At 44.2% G+C, this 18,156-nt stretch overlaps 1 protein-coding gene across 4 annotated transcripts; it reads right to left on the reverse strand.

Annotated features, from left to right (window-relative positions):
* Positions 1-1,910: 1,910 nt before the first annotated feature.
* On the reverse strand, positions 1,911-14,971 carry LOC127300982 (probable adenylate kinase 5, chloroplastic). Of its 4 annotated transcripts, none has more exons than XM_051331177.2 (20): positions 14,663-14,971; positions 14,438-14,566; positions 13,468-13,596; positions 13,256-13,390; positions 12,422-12,568; positions 8,796-8,870; positions 8,607-8,709; positions 7,160-7,200; positions 6,950-7,075; positions 6,694-6,729; positions 6,543-6,623; positions 6,313-6,451; positions 5,844-5,923; positions 5,685-5,750; positions 5,113-5,142; positions 4,924-5,033; positions 4,677-4,814; positions 2,480-2,509; positions 2,335-2,396; positions 1,911-2,253 (listed from the first exon to the last, which is right to left on the reverse strand). In XM_051331177.2, exons 1-19 carry the CDS (start codon positions 14,831-14,833, stop codon positions 2,372-2,374), a joined length of 1,791 nt encoding a protein of 596 aa, XP_051187137.1. In that variant the 5' UTR covers positions 14,834-14,971; the 3' UTR covers positions 1,911-2,253; positions 2,335-2,371. The 4 variants fall into 4 exon arrangements, with proteins under 4 accessions (XP_051187137.1, XP_051187138.1, XP_051187136.1 ...); XM_051331178.2 differs by having other exon boundaries at positions 1,911-2,257; XM_051331176.2 differs by having other exon boundaries at positions 1,911-2,239; positions 14,663-14,970.
* Between the last annotated feature and the right edge of the window lie 3,185 nt (positions 14,972-18,156).

Genomic DNA, 18,156 nt, shown 5'->3' on the forward strand with positions numbered 1-18,156 from the left:
TCATTTCTTGCGTGTGGTCAAGCACCACCTTGGTGTGCAGCGGCTGCTTGATGAAGTTACTGATGCCGGCTATCGTCATCAACGGGTACTGCACAGGCAGTGGCGGTGTCGGAGATCGCCAGGGCATGGCGGTGGTAGCCGGTCGTAGGTGAGTGTGGACCGGCTGCCGGAGAGAGTTGGGGTGGTCCTGCGGGAACACGAGCCTGGAGTGGACCGGCAGCTTCTGCGGCCGGCGGCGGTCTGCGGGCAGCGGCGGGAGAGGAACCCGTGGTAGGTGGCTCGTAGGGCAGCCCTTGGAGATGTGGTCAGCGTCCAGGCAGTGGAGGCACTTGGTGTCGTTCTTGCACCGGCTAACATGGTGTTGGTGGTCGAAGCAGCGAAAGTAGCGGCCGCGAAGCTCCTCTTTAAAGGCGGCGACTGCGAGGGAGCGACGCATCGGTGGTTGGCTCACATTGACGTCGGCCTCCGAGGTTGGCATGGTTGAAGAGCCCTTTTCGCGCCTGCCGAGCACCAGATACCACTCCTATGAAACCTGCGCTTCTGCATCTTGGAGTGCAGCCTCAAGCACCACCACAATGCTAAGGACAGAGCGTCCAGGTGACGAGATGGTAGGGGTATGAGCGTGCGAGGCCGGCACAGTCCAGGCAGGCGGGTTTGATGGCAGCGTAGGCTGGCGAGCTGCCAGGCTAGCATAGGAGGGTGAGGCATTGAAGCCTGATGAATGATCCGAGGCACTGGAAAAGCAGAGTCATTCGGCTGAGGCTGGGGAAGCTCCTCCCGGCGAACCATGACCGGCGGGGCCCGCGGTGGAGTGCGATGGGAGACAGTCATGGGAGGGGAGCACGGCAACAACGTGGCCGAGATGGCCACCGGCGGCGCGAGGAGGGGGGAGGAGCCTAGCTACCTCTGTGGTGTTTGAAGTGACGACAATAGTAACACAATGTTAGGATGTGTTTGGTTTGTGGGCATCAAAAGGTGGTTGTGGGTAACCCCAACCACATGGTTGTTGGTAACCACTTTTTCTGTTTGATTGAGTTGGTTCCAAAAGTGGTTAACCATAGCCACATTTGTGTTCGGTTTGAGGGCTGAAAGATGGCTGAGTTAATATGGTCACCTCTTTGTTATTGATGGTGAGAGTACCGTGTAATATAAGTTGTTTGTTAATGTATCAATGGTATGGTTAACGGTATCACATTCCAATGGTCCGCATCAAAAGCGCAAGTTCATACAATCAATAGTTGAATGTTTGTGTGACCGAGCAAGCATCCCCTTGCATCCCGCCGCCGCGCCCCTGCAGTCCCCATTGCCAGTCCCATGGTCAGAGAGACGGAGAGGAGACATAGGACTCGGGAGGGTGTTGGATTACCTTGGTCCGGTCATCGCCAGCCGCCGTCATTCCTCAAAATTCCTAGCCATGGTAGGGAGGTGTAGCTTGATCCACCACCGCCGTCAAGGGCTTTGTGGTTCCAGGAAAAAAACGAGGGAAAAGAGATTGAGTTTTGCGGGTACAAGGGAAGGTGACCAGCGCAAAACATCTTCACCGGTGATTGTAGCTCGTTGCCCACGGGTGGTTGACCTCAACCACCACTTTTCTGGTGGTTGGCCTCAACCAGCGTTTTAGGGAATATTGGCTACCCTCAACCACCCCACACTACTAACCAGACATGTACCAACCACCTAAAAGATGACTATCCATAGCCACTTGAGGGATAGCCACCCATCCAAACACATCAGACAAGCCAAACATGGCGGCGTGGTGAGCCGACCCGATTTATGTTTTTCCTGGCTCGTCTTGGCCTTTACGTCTCAGAATATTTTTAACACATGCTTCTGTCAACATGCCGCGCGATCCAGCCAACACTGGCTCAGTTCGTTTATGTTGGGAAAAAAGTTGCGGAGGAAGTAGCAGGTTAACAGTGCCGAAAAAGAATATCCCAACAATGTTGCTTTTTAGTGAAAATTGTATTCCATCCAATCCGTAATAAATATTGTGATCCTCAACCTAAGGAGAAGACAAATTCATCGTCACAAAAGGAAAACCAGCAACGTCATCTGCAAACCTTCTTCATGGGTAGCAAAATAGAAAATAAAAGGTTGCCTTCTCCCAAAAGTAGTTTATCCCTCAAGCTAGTATATGCAGCTACACATCGATAAGGATATATTGGACAATATATTAAAGGGGAAATAAGCATTTTACTGGATTATAAGGTGATTGGGAGAACATATAAAACCAGCAAACCTGCAATTAAAATACTATCTTCACTGTCATGGGCGATCATATTAGAATGTACAAAAGAACATCAATTCAAAGCTAACACTTCGTTTGCTCTTTACCTCAAGCATAAACGCACCAATAGTAGAGAGCTTTGCCTCACAATATGCCGCTCAAGAAACCCCTGCAAAATGATGGAAACTTCAGTTACTGCCTTCCAGATGAGATAAGTAACACAAGTTAACTTTTAACGAGGTAACATGTTACCAGAATCCAGAGGATGCATTTTCCTTTTCCCTGCATTGAAGACAGTAAACATCAACCTAAGAGCGTCTGATAGCTTCCTACTGCTCACAAACAGCATAGCCAACTTGGTGATGTTTCTTATATTGCATAAAGTGCTGTCAGCACAGATAACAGGGAGGACGGAGGTGCTATCAAATGGGTGGAACACTTGAAGTTAGCAGAGATGGCCAGAGGACACAGTGATTTGGGACTTCTTGATGACTGGCAGGAGCAAAGGGTCTCGTTGGCCACAGCCCCTCCTACACGGGCAGCTGCCGAAGCTTCCTGGCGGCGCGGCGGTTTGCATTAGGTGATTTTCCATGGCGATTTTGCCTGAAAACTGGCATCTAAGCATGTTTGCCCAGGCTTGAAGAAGTTTCTGGGTCAGACACTGGCGGCACCTAGTGTTTTTAGGTGTCGTGTTACTGTTGTATGGGTTTTTCTTGCAATTGCACGGAAGTCTTTCTATCAATGCATCAAGACACAAAGTTTTTTCCTTTCCTCGAAGAAAAAAGAAAGAGATTTGGAGGCCTAATAGAATCTAATTTAGCTCTACAAGGATTGAATTGTAGACTTGAAAATAAGGCCAGTAAAACCTTTTGGGCTGAGTCAGTTTCTAATAGAAGTTAAAGTTCTAGCCAGTTTAACTGGAGTGCTTCGATGCCCTAAAGATACATGTAAAGTTGCAAGCAGGGAAACCAAACTTGTTAAAATTTCTGCCAAAAATTCGTGAAAAACATGCAGCTTTAGGTTCCTACTACTATAGCCAACGTCAGAGGTTTGTTCTAGTTTGATAATTTTTGGAGGAATACCAGTAGATGAAGTGGATATCTGAACATAATTGTGCTGGATCCCTGACATCGAGAGTTAGAAACGATTAAACCAAGCCATAATTTTTCCTGCATTTCATGGCATTCAGGTCACCATAGCATCAGGAAAATTATGAAAAAGGGGTGTCAGCTAGCTGGATGTAATGTGCTCTGCTACTGCAATAGATGGCGTCCCGTGTTTGGTAAAAAAAAATTATTCATTTATTGTTTGCATAGATTTTGGCATTAGAATTACAATTGTTTCTTAAACAAAAAATTCGAAGAAAAAATTCTGAAATTTCTGAATACCATTGGGGTACCCATTTGTCACGAAATTGTTAATCCTTCTTACAAGTAGACAGGTTGGTTTCTGACTCCCGGCCTAGAATTATGAAATGTTACTTGAAGAACCTCCTTTGACCACTAACTATTCTCTGCCCAAATTTTAAGGTGGTAATAACCTTTTATGTGTATACACAATTCTGGAATTGCAAAACTGTTGATATAAAATTTCTCTTAGATGTTTTCTGTAATATACTGTACTTAAGCAATAACAATCAGGTCATTATATCGACTAATTTTGCATGATGTAGGACATTTAGTTAGTTCTTTTGTACTAAGTGACTCAAAACTTTACATCCTGAAGCATTGATAGAAAGAAAAAGTTACAATAATACGAGTAGACTAAGAAAACCAGAACTCAAGCCACACCCCTAAGTAAGTGCTAAGCTCCGCTTGTACTGCCGCTTGGAGGCCGACTGGCCCTACTGTACCCACATCCGTGCCTCCACACTGATGGTCTACAGCAGCGAGCTGATGCACACCTCATCCGATCGAAGGGTAAGTGAAGGCTACCATAGGTCTTAAGTTTTCTCTCCTTTACTCCTACCCTACAGGATATGAGGACTCCTGAATTCCTTTTCTATTTTATTTATTTGATTTACTTCAATAATTGATCTTTTGTTTTTAAGGAATGTATAGTTCAATACATATAAGAGTTGAACAACAAACTTTCCAGTCAACTTAACAATAAAAATTTAAAAAAAATATAAAACATGCTTCTGGTCTTCTGGAACATTCATTTTTTTTGGAGCGCATGTTTCGACACAGAAACCAACAATCCACAATTAAGTTCTTTCCTAATATTTAATATCAAAAGCTACAAAACATCTAGGAAATTTATATCAATCATAAATTATCCTATGTATCAACAGGGACAAATATATGGGTCAGTTGTAAAGAAGGGGATGGTGAAAGTTTGTCCTCTGTTTCGGACAAATAGATTATACCATTAAATAAACTTGCAACTATCACTATACATAGATGTGCATGTCAAGTTAATTAACTACCAATATTTTTAAAATTCTTACTTTTTTGGTCCTTTGAAGGCATTGGTGATGTCATCAGCCGTTGGATTCTCCGTGAATTCAGCTAGCAAACTGTACTTCTCTTTTCCATTAGGTTCATCGACCCTTCGATAAATCTCATATTTATTTGGGTAAGCCATCCTGTATCAATAATTTCAAGCATACTTTCATGTCTGAAAAGATTATCTAACTAGTAGCAGCATTAGCAAAGGAAGTATGATATTCGGAGAATAAAAGTAAAAGACCTAACCTTAAAGCACCCATGATAGGATAAAACGTGCCAGCATAGAAGAGAAGCCGGAAAGAATAACAAGTCTCAAAAGATGCAGCATACTGTAGCCTCATGTCTCTTCCCATTGTCTTCAGCATGATGAATCAAGAACGAACTGAATACTAGCATTTGTGATATGATAAAGTGAAACTCAAATGGAGTACTTACTTGCATTACGCCACTTGATGCAGGCATATCCTGTAAACATAAATTTCAGGGAAATTAAGGTTAGCACCGCTAGGATGATAATGCCAAGGATTGAATGTGGTGCCATGCCTCATTCCAACCTTGCAGTGAGTAATAAAAGGTATGAAGTCTAATTTTCAGTAAAATGGTGTTTTTCATTAGTTTCAAAAACATTATCCCCATCATACAATTGTAATTTTGTCATCATACCAGAATATATTGGGTTATCTGTGTGTCTGAGCTATCACTTGGTCAACATGCTGAGAGATTTGCTATGATATATCCATTGCTAGTTAAATTTAGGAAATATTTGGTCAACATACTGAGATGTTCCATTTGGTGTCTAGTTACTCCCTCCCTTCCATAATTCTTTTCGTGGTTTTAGTTCATGTACCGAGTCCATAATATAAAGCTAAAATCCCTTTATATGAGTAAAACGTCGGGCATGCATGATATAACAACCTTAAGTAGGAAGACAACACCCAAACACATGCACAGAGAAAGCGTGAGAGAGAGGGAGGGAGACATATCAAGAGAGTTAATCTGCGCCAAACCTTTAGACGAGGATTTACAAGAATCACAGGTCTGTTACCAGCAGCATCAGTCATAGCTTTCATATCCTGCACAGTTCTACGACACTAAAGATAGAGAAGGCCGGAAGGGTATACAATTTATAACTACAAAAAAAAAAGACTAAGACATAGGATCTTTACATCAATTATGCAGTTTCCAACAGCATTCTGAGGAGCAATGAGGACAAACATGTCATCTTCTTTATCAACCTCACTAGCACCTTAATTTAAGAAATGGAGATACAAACCTCAGAAACACTAAAGACAATAAAAGGCACAAGCAAAAAAATAAAGAAAAACACAACTATTTAGTTTTTTATAGAATTATTTCGTAATTATTGAACTGAAATGCGTAAAATAATAACTGTTGACACTCCACCACAGTAAATCTGATGTAACAACACACAATCCTTGATACAAAGGGTAATGAAGACATCTTTTCAAAATAGTAACTTCGTCATGAAATAACATTATAGCTCATATTTAACTATAGAGAACTTCATAGGTCATGCTCCTAGCTTAATATCATTTTCAGTAATTTCAGATGCATTTAAGTAGCCATTGTTTACTATTTAATAATATTTACATATTGGTTAAGTGGATGCCATACCTACTGCTCCAATATTAATAAAGGCACCCTTCGCCCCATAGTCACCCCAATCCATGATTTCCAAAATCTTTCTCGTTCCAGCAAGCTGAAGTGGAATACCAGCAAATGCACCTTGCCCCATGGAGCCTTGAACACAGACCTGATAAGAAGTCAGCAGTCGCATGCTGTATCAACCAAAACAGGCAGTGGGCGGGGAGTGAGGTATGTGAATGAGTACTGAATGTAAGCACCTTGACACGTTTTCCGTCATTGGCAAATGTAAGAGATAAATCTCTTACAAGTTCCATGAGGGTTCCTATACGATAGACATCCTGAAGATAAAAAAGGTTTGGTTGATAGCCGACGCCAGCCAAAAACGTAAGTAAGCTTGTGCACTCTTACCATTTCAGGGTTAAGCTCTGGAATGTTGATATCTATCTGCACGTTTGTGGAAATGAAGACAGTGATCAAGCAAAATTATTTTTCATAAAAGACTACAAGGTCAGTCACAGTGATTAATTCCAAGGACATATTATTCCCTGCAGATTAATTAAGCTATGGAAAGAGAATAGTATGCAAGTCGCAGTGAATAGTTTCTTCAGTGATTTCTGATTGAACGTTCAATGGAATTTCAGAAAATGGAAACTAAAGTAGCAACCTGCAACCGGGTCTTTTTATCTTCAATAGCGCGCTTTGTAGCTTGTAGCACATCGTCATAGAAATATTTCCTGATCTCTCTGGAGTGTGGAATGTTATTTAATCTCGTCGGAATTCCACGATACTCCTGGCAGAAGGTATTTAGACATATAGTGATAAAAGAGAGCTAAGTGCACATATAGAAGAAAATGTTGAACTATATTACACGTACATTTTTTGAAGCTGCTGTATGCAGAGAATCTGGTGGTTTTCCTGTTGAATGAAGATCTTGAGCATATCTTCATACTTATTTTAATAGTTACAGAAATTGGAAAGAATGAGAATTGGGAAACACAACATAATGAAAGGAACAAAAAAAGAAAAAATAATTGCCTGATTGTACTGATGAAAATGTAATAAAAAAGAGCAACTCCCCACAGTTCATGGGTTCGAATAAAGAAGGGAGAAACTGATGGGTAGCACCACAAAAACAATGCTAGAACAATAACACCAAAAATGCCTATCTACTCTACCAGTATAATCCACTGACTATTTGCCGTGGAGCTTTCTAATTAGCTTAGTGTATTTAAATTAAAGTTTTCAAAAATAGGTGAAATAAACTCTAGGGTAAGACACTGATAGTCTGTAAGCTAGAAGAGGTAAGATGTACGGAAAGAAATCAATACACTTCTGATCCACCGTGCCTCTGAAGATCCGCATCAGCCTCCCTCGCACCTATCCTTTTTCAGCAGTTGTCGTGGCCTCTCTTCAGTATATGACCGAAATTTATGACGACCACCATACGCACCCATGCTGTTGCTGACGTCCCCACATCCATTGGTGCAGCAGGCAATGTTCGTGCCATGCCCATCAACTAAGTCAACCTATACCAGTTCTGGGAGTAGGGCATGTTGGTTACCAACAGGCTCAGCATGCTAAGAGATGATGTTGGTATATGTGCCTTGCTGAATTCGCGAGGCCAGTCAGAAAACTTTTTCTGTTTGAGTTTATTTTAGGTTCCCAAACCATCAAAACAAAGTTTTTTGGTACACAAAGTAGCTGATTCTGATGAGACGGTGAATCCTAATGACGTGGAGCAAATCCAGCCATTTTTATTGACAGACAGCTAGATGAAGTTCGCAGTGTTGCGCAGCAACGTTTCACAGCAATATACTACAGTCAGGCCCCTGCATCTGTTTGAATTCTTCACATTATAAACTATGCATACATCATTACATAAGAATTTCCATCTTTAATTTTCTGTCTTATCTTATCTGTTAACATGAAATAACCGACCAACAAGGAAACATAGTGATTGCTTGAGGGGGAAAGAATGCAGTGGTTAAGTACTCATGATTTTAGGATCAAATCGAAGTGGACCTACATCTTATTTTTTTTACAGGAAACTTTAGGGGAGGCCTCGACAGCATGCACTATATGTTACAGACAGATGAATTAAAGATATGTATCAATGCTTGATAAATACTTATACATTCATCAGTTGTTGTGGTTAAGATAATATGTAGAAAGGGTGTATTAGCTCAAAGTAATCCAAAAACATTGAAAACACACAACTACAAAATAACATGAAATGAGTTTTTTTTTTTTCAGAAAACTGACAGACCAGTTGATGTAGAAGAGTATAACACATCAGTGGGGATCTACATTTATGCTCTGACCATTTGATTTGGCCAACTTGTCTTCTGAAGCATTTGCACGTATCTTCTGTAACAGAGAATCTATTTCATGAAAAACTACTTCCACTGGGCGATTTCCATCAATCTACAATACACATTGATGGAACTAATATTACTTCCAGTTCACAATTTGGCTTACTGCTATTACAGTAGCCAGAAATGCAAAAGAACCTGGTTAAGCAAATCTGAGTATGTCGGAAGAACAGCTTCAGAATTTTGTTTGTATGTCTCAAGACGTGATTTAACCTGCAGAAAAGAAAAGTGTTAGGGTTCAGAATGTTTCATGGAAACGGTGGCAGCAGCATGCAATTCCAACATCATACAAGTAAGAATGTAAAATTATGGTTATTCAGTAAGTAAAATGGGAAGGTTTTGAGTCCTGTCATCAATTTAATTGTATAGTTCAAATTTGTCTACTGAAAATGCCAGTAAAGTTTTAAAGATCACACAAAACATTACTCTGATGTGTCTAACAGTTTACAAACAGAAATATGTATTCTATATGATAGACAGCACTCACATGGAAATGATAGACAACACTTTCAACTTACGAAGAAAGGATGATAGCAAAATAACCAAAGCCTTCACTTTTTTTTTCTAGACTAAGCATGACAACTGTGCATATCATTAAGAAGAGATGTTATAGTATATACTATATCTCAGCAAAATGTTACTCACAGCTGTGGCCTACAACAGGTAAGACATATAGTAACTAATACAACTTAATTACAGCCAAGTTTCTAAACAAGCTGCACCTGCAGGCTATTTAATGTTCAGAATTATTCCAATCGATCTATGTCCAAGCTGGTAATGACAGAACTCACAGAAGTACAAAACACAATGGAATTTGCACAGATCAAATTCTTAAATGCAGCTCCAAACTAAATTTTCAAACTATCATATTGTATTTATAATAAGGTAGATATGTGGATAGGTGGAAGCAGGTTATCCACTCTGCCCCAACCACTGCAAGGAAGGGCTCCTTTCAGTGATCATGCTCACGGCTTGGTGGATTTGGAAGAAGAGCAACACGGTCATCTACGACAGTCGTGCAGACCAACATTACTAGCCTTCTCAACACAATCAAGGCTAAGGTCCGAGTTTGGGGAAAGCAGAGGGCAGTGGGTCTTTGCAGCGCTACTTCTTAGGGGTGTGGTGTTGTAAATTCGGGTATGGCCCTTCTTTGGATTGTAAATAAATCTCTTGTTCTAACAATGCATTAAGACACAGAACTTTATGCTATTTCTTGAAAAATATTATACTAGATATGTTAGAGTACGTCATGGGCCTGGGCCCGTTAGTCTTATGGTTTGCTTAGGGGTCAAGTAAGTCTTGCTTGAGAGTCAAGTAAACCTCTCTATATATGGAGAGGAGATGTATCAATCTAATCAAGCAAGAATTAAGAAGGAAATCCCTTCTCTCTTGCCACCGGCCGTGGGCAAGGCCCCCGGCCGGCCCTCTCGCGCCCTCGCATCTCTCTCTCCCTCCCAAACCCTAGCAGCCACATAACACTTGGTATCAGCTTTCCCGGGTTCGATCATGTCAGCCCTCCACCGAGTTCTTCCCACCCGCCGCCGCCGCACTCCGACGTCCCCGCCGTTCTCTCCCCGGCGGAGATCACCGCAGCCCTCCGCGATCTCACCACTGCTGTCCAGGAGATCCGCCTCTTCCTGGCCGGTCCCTACGGGCCGCCGCTGCCGGCGGCGCTGCTGCCGTGGCAGCCGACGCACCGAGCGGCCTCCGCCGCGATCGCCGGGCCGGGCCGCAGCCGACTGCTGCTGTCGTCGCCGCCACCCGACGCCGGGCTGCTGCGATCACCGCTGCCGCTATCCACCATCTCCGAGGCCGAGCCCTACCTCGGCGCCGGGGTCCCTCTTCTCCGGCAGCCGGCCACCTTCTTCCCCACCGGGACGCTACGGCGACAGCGGCTACCGCCGCCACCAACGCCGCCACTGCAGCTGCTGTCCTCACCGACGCTGTCCCTGCCGTTCGGTGGGCAGATGCAACAACAGCAGCAGTTGCCGTCGCGACCAACACCGCAGCAGCGGCTGCTGCCGCCACCGACGCCGACGCCGTCCCTGCCTTTCGGCGGTGTGGGAGCGACCTTGGCCCCGGGCTCTACATCGACACCGCCCGGGATGCCCTTCCACCAGGTCTGTTTCCCTCCGTCGCCGTCACCGCTTCCGGCTTGGATCGCTATCCGCCACGTGTCGGCGGCGGTGAGGCTGCAGGCTGCTGCGCGCGGCCTCCTAGTGCGTCGGCGTGTGCGGGAGATGCGTGATCTGCAGCTGCAGCTCCTCCAAGTTGCGCTTCGTTGCGCAACGGACCTCGATCTCGTCCGCTGCATCGGGGATCTTGGGCGTGCGGTTTCCCCCACGGGCGGCGGACATGTTGTTTTTCCCGCGGGCAGCGACCTCAAAGTCTGCGCCATCGACGATCATCCGGCGGGGAGAAGGCATGGTGTCACCGACGGGAGCGCACCGCGTAGCACCACCGCATTCCGCCGCCGGCCGCCGCGCTGGCTCCTTTTGTCCCGCTGGTTTCCCCAGGATCCGTGTGGTCAGACAGTGCACGTGCGACGGGCGGATGGTGTCCACTTTATTTTCAGGGTTCAACAATAAAGCGTCCCAGTCTATTTCAGGTTGAGAGTAATAAAACAAGCCGAGATGTAAAAGGCTCGTTTTTAGGTGTTAGGGTTGTGTTGCGTCGAGTCATGGTTTGTTTAGGTTGCAGCTCGAGGACGAGCTGCATGTCCAGGTGGGGTGTAGTGTTAGAGTACGTCATGGGCCTGGGCCCGTTAGTCTTATGGTTTGCTTAGGGGTCAAGTAAGTCTTGCTTGAGAGTCAAGTAAACCTCTCTATATATGGAGAGGAGATGTATCAATCTAATCAAGCAAGAATTAAGAAGGAAATCCCTTCTCTCTTGCCACCGGCCGTGGGCAAGGCCCCCGGCCGGCCCTCTCGCGCCCTCGCATCTCTCTCTCCCTCCCAAACCCTAGCAGCCACATAACAAGATACTCCCTCCGTTCTGATTTAGTCTACATTCTAGAAAAAAATAAGACAAATTAGTGTTGCATTTATTAGTACTACTTAGATATGTGAACAACCAATCCAAACTACATTGAAAATAACAGCATCCAATAAAGAGAGCAAAACCACTTCGGTTTTGGTGTTGTTGTTGACTAAGGCTGGCCATAGTGGGTAGTATCATATAGTAGTATCATGTATATGATACTTTTCTATGATACTAGATCCATAATGCATAGTATCATAGACTAGTATCATAGTTTAGCTATATTAATTGATTTGTAGAATCCCAATACAAATTTGTGTACAAGATTTATTTGATACTAACTTTTCTCGTGATGTGCGCTATGATACAGTATCTATCTATGATACTCTAATGTCCTCTCTCATCCATAATTACCTACCACATCAGCATTTTTGGTGGGGCTAGGATGCATGATACTAGCTATGATACTAGCACTATGGCTAGCCTAAAAGATAGAATGTAGATTATTTCAGAACAAATTTTGAAGTTAGAATGTAGACTATTTCAGAATGGAGGGAGTACATCTTTAGATATTGCAAAGGATGAAAAGAAAAGTAAAATGTTATTTAAGTGGATAAGTGGACAACAGTTTAGGGGTGAGGTATTCCAAGACTGGAGTCAATAACTTAATTCGGAATATAAAACAAATGATTCATAAAAAGTAAATATAGGCAGGAATACATCTTTAGATCTTGCCTAGGATGACAAAACAAGTAGAAAACTACATAAGTGAAAAACAACAGAACCTTCTCAAATGTATCATCAGAACGCGTAAGAAGCCTGGCCGAAATTTCCTCATTCTCCGGGGGAAAGTTCTTAACATGGTAAATTTTGCCTGTTACAGGATCCAGTCTTCTTCCAACACATCTATCAATTAGATTGTCATCAGGAACCTGATTCAAAAACAAAATGAAATACAAGATGTCAAAGGTATGTGTGGTACACAGCGGAAGAGAAACAAAATGCATGATATTATTGGATTTCAATATCCAAACACTGTAGTTACCACAAATGAAGAATTGGAGCATGATGCATCACACTAGCATAGCTAAGTATTTTATTGCTGCTGGTTTGAATGTGACAGAGGCATGCACAAAGGTATAAGTACAACACTAGCAAAGTACAACACTAGAATCAACCCTAGAAAGATAAGGAGATGCATTAGCTTAGTAAGAATCAATCTTATTTGCAGATGCACAAGGGCACAACTTATCAAAAAAATTATCACCGAATCCATTTCCAGTCACTGGCTTCCTCATTAACGCACCCACAGATAACTGGAAGTATATGGTACACCCTTTTTGTGCAATTTTGAAGGAATGATGAAGCCCACACTGGAAAATAATGTGAAAAAACGAAATGGAACACCCTTTCTTTCTAGACATTTTGATCTATCAGAACTGCAGGAACAAAATATAGCATTACAGGAAAATTAATAGATACACCTATTGAGATAGGTATGATTCACAAGGTCGAAATGGAAACAATACATTCAAATGCTATAGGAAAAAAGTAAAAATAATAATCTAAAGCACGTGTCAGTCGGTAGTAAATTCCATAAATGGTCAATACTGACTTACTTCCAATACAACAAATATATCTGGTCTTATTTTCATACTTTCAAGACTTTGTGCTTGAGCATAACTCCTTGGGTATCCATCAAGAAGCCACCCTTTTTCTCGCACATCCGGTTGTGATAGTCGTGATACAACCATCTATTTCAAATAACAACCATTAGATAGCTCACGGAGTTCTACAAGCTACAAAAGAACCTGACAAATGAACCACATACATCTGTCACAACTTGATCCGGGACAAGCATGCCATTATCCATATATTCTTTTGCTTTATTGCCAATATCTGATCCAGATGATACTTCAGCCCGTAGAAGATCTCCAGTTGATATGTGAACTAAACCATACTGAAAGATATTTAAAAAAATAACCCTATTAGAACATAGAAGATTGTTGATCAAAATAAACACCACGAAAACTAGAACTAAAAGTTCAAATGAGTATGAAGCCTAATTTTGCAGCAGACATCACAAGCAAAACTGATTAATCTATCAACTATTTCAGATACATGCATATACACGTGAAAAATAGTTTATATACTCATAAATGTTGAACAAATCAAGGTAAGGGCTTCTTTGGTCAAAAGAATTTCATAGGAATCTTGGAGGATTCATTTCCTTAGGAATTTTTCTATATAGCTTGGTTCATTGTTTGGTTGTACATTGGAAACCATAGGAGCGTTTCATATGGCTCACTTGCAATTCCAGAGGAAAATTCCCATCGAGTCCTATCAATCTCAAGAAAATTTTCCTTTCTTTATATGGCAATGCACCATATCTTTTAGGAAAGTTCATGTTTTTTTAACAACTTTAACTGCAGATTCTTGTGTTCATGTACAATTCAGTATCGCATGACATCCCAATTTTAAGGTTTTTATATTCCTGCGTGTTTGATTCACATAAAAACGGAAAGAATATGCAGGTGGATTCATGCGATAAACCTGGAATCTTCACCTAATGTGTACCACTGATAGATCTCCACACACTATCAGGTTGTTCTTTTTATGGGGAAGACTTAAAATTCCATTGTCATTAACTAGTTTATTTATATCTGCCTCACGCGAAATGTATAACACACCAAAACTGGAACATCTCCTTCACGAATAATTCAGATTTGAATTGCTAGCATTGACGGCATTTAATTTTCTGGCACAAACAAGAGAAATTAATCAGCGGTTTCCATTATTACCTTCTCAACAATCATACGGCACTGTGTCCCCTTGCCCGAGGCCGGCGCGCCTGAGATCATCACCTTCAGCGGTGCCTCCACCTGCCCCGGCACCGCCCCCTCCCCTGCCCGGCATCGCAGGAGCAATCCCTACGAAAACTCAAGAGGAAACATGTAAATCATCTTGATGTCGAGCCGGAACCGCGACACCATGGACTAACAAAGAGCAACCCGAAATGTACGAACCCTGGGCTTGGGGGCCGTGGAGGCAGCCGACGCGGAGACTGTCTGGGCAGTGTATGCCGGGAGCGGGCGGCGGGAAAGCGACCCTGAGATGAGGCGGGCGATGGCGGGGCCGCGATGGATCGCCGGCCCTGCGAGAGGAGGGGAGGTCGTGGCCGGGAAGGATGCCGACATTCTCGCGGCGAGAGAGGGTGGTGGTGGTGGTGTGTGTGTGTGGAGGGAAAGGGGAGGAAGGATGTCTACGAGGATTGGACTCGCGTGGCTTGAGAGTTCAGACGCGTCACTTCCTGCCTCTCGGACTGAGGAGTATCACAGCGCGGGTCCCCGAACCGGATTGAAGTTTCGGAGATGTGTTTCCGTTTGTATTGTGTTTGGAGAACATTGCTCCCTAGTCGCGTCCCCAAACGCTACCCTAAACATTAAAAATAATTTAAATATATAGAATAAAACTCTTTACTAATATTCAAATCGGTTCAACATAAACAAATTACATATAAAACTTCGAAAAAACATAATTAAATTACATATGAATTATTTTAAACTACTTCTTCTACTTCTTCTTCGATGATGGCCCCGCCTCGTCGTCGTCATCGCGGTGGCGCTTCCTGCTCGTCACCTCTTCCGAAGAGGCAGTGTCGGCCGACGCGTCGGACTCCTCCTCCTCATCGCCGGTGCTCGCCGGCTGCGCCTTGGCCTTGGCCTTCGCGTCAGCCTCCGCATTCGCACGGGTTGCCGCCACCTCCTCTGACCCTTCTTCCTCTGCATCCTTCTCCACGCCCAGTCATTCCTCCGCGCTGTCAAGTGGCGGCAGGGAATCGTCGCCGTTGTTGGGCGTCCGGGCTTTGTCCCACCAATGGCGCCATCCAGCAGGCTTTCCCTCGCTGGAGGTGTCGGACGGGAGCTCGGAGATTTAGCTCATCGTCGCTGGAGGTGTCGGATGCGGCCGGTGAAGATCCAAAAGCGCCGACATACGGGTCTTATTGAGCGCGGATGAACGGCGGCGCAGAAGTCGAAGAGAGCGGCGGTTGCTCTTCCGAGGAGTCTCCGCTCCATTCTGGCGGTTGCTGCGTCGTCGACGCGTTTGCCAATGCGACGGTTCCGCTTCCCGGCAACTGCACTGTCGCTATGTAGGCGGCGGTTGAGCGTCCGAGCCGCTGACACGTCGGGCCCGCACCACCTCGCCTCTCATTTCGTTGTGTCCGGTGTACCCGGTGCGTCCCCTGTGTAGCGGGGACAGGCTCGGGGCGCCGTACACCGTATTGGGCCGCACCGGACAAAAAAGGCCTTTGGGGCGCGCGGCTGGGAACGTCTTTTTATCCGGCGTGCCTCAAATCGCTTGGGGGGGGGTGGTTTGAGGGACGCGACTGGAGATGCTCTCAGACCAAGGACCAGTTGCCAGCGGTGGGTCCTGTCCGCCCTCCCTCTTACGGCATCTCAAACGGACGTTGAGTGACCATTTGCGTCCGTTCGGGCCGAAAATGTGTCTGGTACTATCTTCAGCGGGGCGACGCATCGTGACCGGGCCGTCCGTGGCGCCCGGTGCTGCGCGTGATCGACGTATTGTCTTTCCGTTCAACACGCGTCCGTTGGGAACCCCAAGAGGAAGGTGTGATGCGTACAGCGGCAAGTTTCCCTCAGTAAGAAACCAAGGTTTATCGAACCAGTAGGAGCCAAGAAGCACGTTGAAGGTTGATGGCGGCGAGATGTAGTGTGGCGCAACACCAGGGATTCCGGCGCCAACATGGAACCTGCACAACACAACCAAAGTACTTTGCCCCAACGAAACAGTGAGGTTGTCAATCTCACCGGCTTGCTGTAACAAAGGATTAGATGTATAGTGTGGATGATGATTGTTTGCAGAAAACATTAGAACAAGTATTGCAGTAGATTGTATTCGATTAAAAGAATGGACCGGGGTCCACAGTTCACTAGAGGTGTCTCTCCCATAAGATAAATAGCATGTTGGGTGAACAAATTACAGTTGGGCAATTGACAAATAGAGAGGGCATGACCATGCACATACATGATATGATGAGTATAGTGAGATTTAATTGGGCATTACGACAAAGTACATAGACCGCTATCCAGCATGCATCTATGCCTAAAAAGTCCACCTTCAGGTTATCATCCGAACCCCTTCCAGTATTAAGCTGCAAACAACACAATTGCATTAAGTATGGTGCGTAATGTAATCAATAACTACATCCTCGGACATAGCATCAATGTTTTATCCCTAGTGGCAACAGCACATCCACAACCTTAGAACTTTCTGTCACTGTCCCAGATTTAATGGAGGCATGAACCCACTATCGAGCATAAATACTCCCTCTTGGAGTTACTAGCAAAAACTTTGCCAGAGCCTCTACTAATAACGGAGAGCATGCAAGATCATAAACAATACATAGATATAAATTGATAATCAACATAACATAGTATTCTCTATCCATCGGATCCCAACAAACACAACATATAGCATTACAGATAGATGATCTTGATCATGTTAAGCAGCTCACAAGATCCGACAATGAAGCACATAAGGAGAAGACAACCATCTAGCTACTGCTATGGACCCATAGTCCAGGGGTGAACTACTCACTCATCACTCCGGAGGCGACCATGGCGGTGAAGAGTCCTCCGGGAGATGATTCCCCTCTCCGGCAGGGTGCCGGAGGCGATCTCCTGAATCCCCCGAGATGGGATTGGCGGCGGCGGCGTCTCTGGAAGGTTTTCCGTATCGTGGCTCTCGGTACTGGGGGTTTCGCGACGAAAACTATATGTAGGCGGAAGGGCAGGTCAGGGGGCCGCACGAGGGGCCCACACACTAGGTCGGCGCGGCCAGGGCTTGGGCCGTGCCGCCCTATTGTGTCGCCAGCTCGTGGCCCCACTTCGTCTCCTCTTCGGTCTTCTGGAAGCTTCGTGGCAAAATAGGCCCCTGGGCGTTGATTTCATCCAATTCCGAGAATATTTCCTTACTAGGATTTCTGAAACCAAAAATAGCAGAAAACAGCAACTGGCTCTTCGGCATCTCGTTAATAGGTTAGTGCCGGAAAATGCATAAATATGACATAAAGTATGCATAAAACATGTAGATATCATCAATAATGTGACATGGAACATAAGAAATTATCAATACGTCGGAGACGTATCAGCATCCCCAAGCTTAGTTTCTGCTCGTCCCGAGCAGGTAAACGATAACAAAGATAATTTCTGGAGTGACATGCCATCATAACCTTGATCATACTATTGTAAGCATATGTAATGAATGCAGCGATCAAAACAATGGTAATGACATGAGTAAACAAATGAATCATATAGCAAAGACTTTTCATGAATAATACTTTCAAGACAAGCATCAATAAGTCTTGCATAAGAGTTAACTCATAAAGCAATAAATCAAAGTAAAGGTATTGAAGCAACACAAAGGAAGATTAAGTTTCAGCGGTTGCTTTCAACTTATAACATGTATATCTCATGGATATTGTCAATGTAAAGTAATA

Source organism: Lolium perenne, chromosome 7 (assembly GCF_019359855.2).
Source record: "Lolium perenne isolate Kyuss_39 chromosome 7, Kyuss_2.0, whole genome shotgun sequence".
In the NCBI taxonomy this organism is placed as follows: Eukaryota; Viridiplantae; Streptophyta; class Magnoliopsida; order Poales; family Poaceae; genus Lolium; species Lolium perenne.

Coding starts and splice junctions, on each gene's coding strand:
- LOC127300982 (XM_051331177.2), bottom strand. CDS start 14,833: ATGTCGGCATCCTTCCCGGCCACGACCTCCCCTCCTCTCGCAGGGCCG. Junction 5,143..5,684: donor TTGTAAATCCTCGTCTAAAG/GTTTGGCGCAGA, acceptor TTATGTTTACAG/GATATGCCTGCATCAAGTGG. Junction 2,397..2,479: donor AATGCATCCTCTGGATTCTG/GTAACATGTTAC, acceptor ATCATTTTGCAG/GGGTTTCTTGAGCGGCATAT.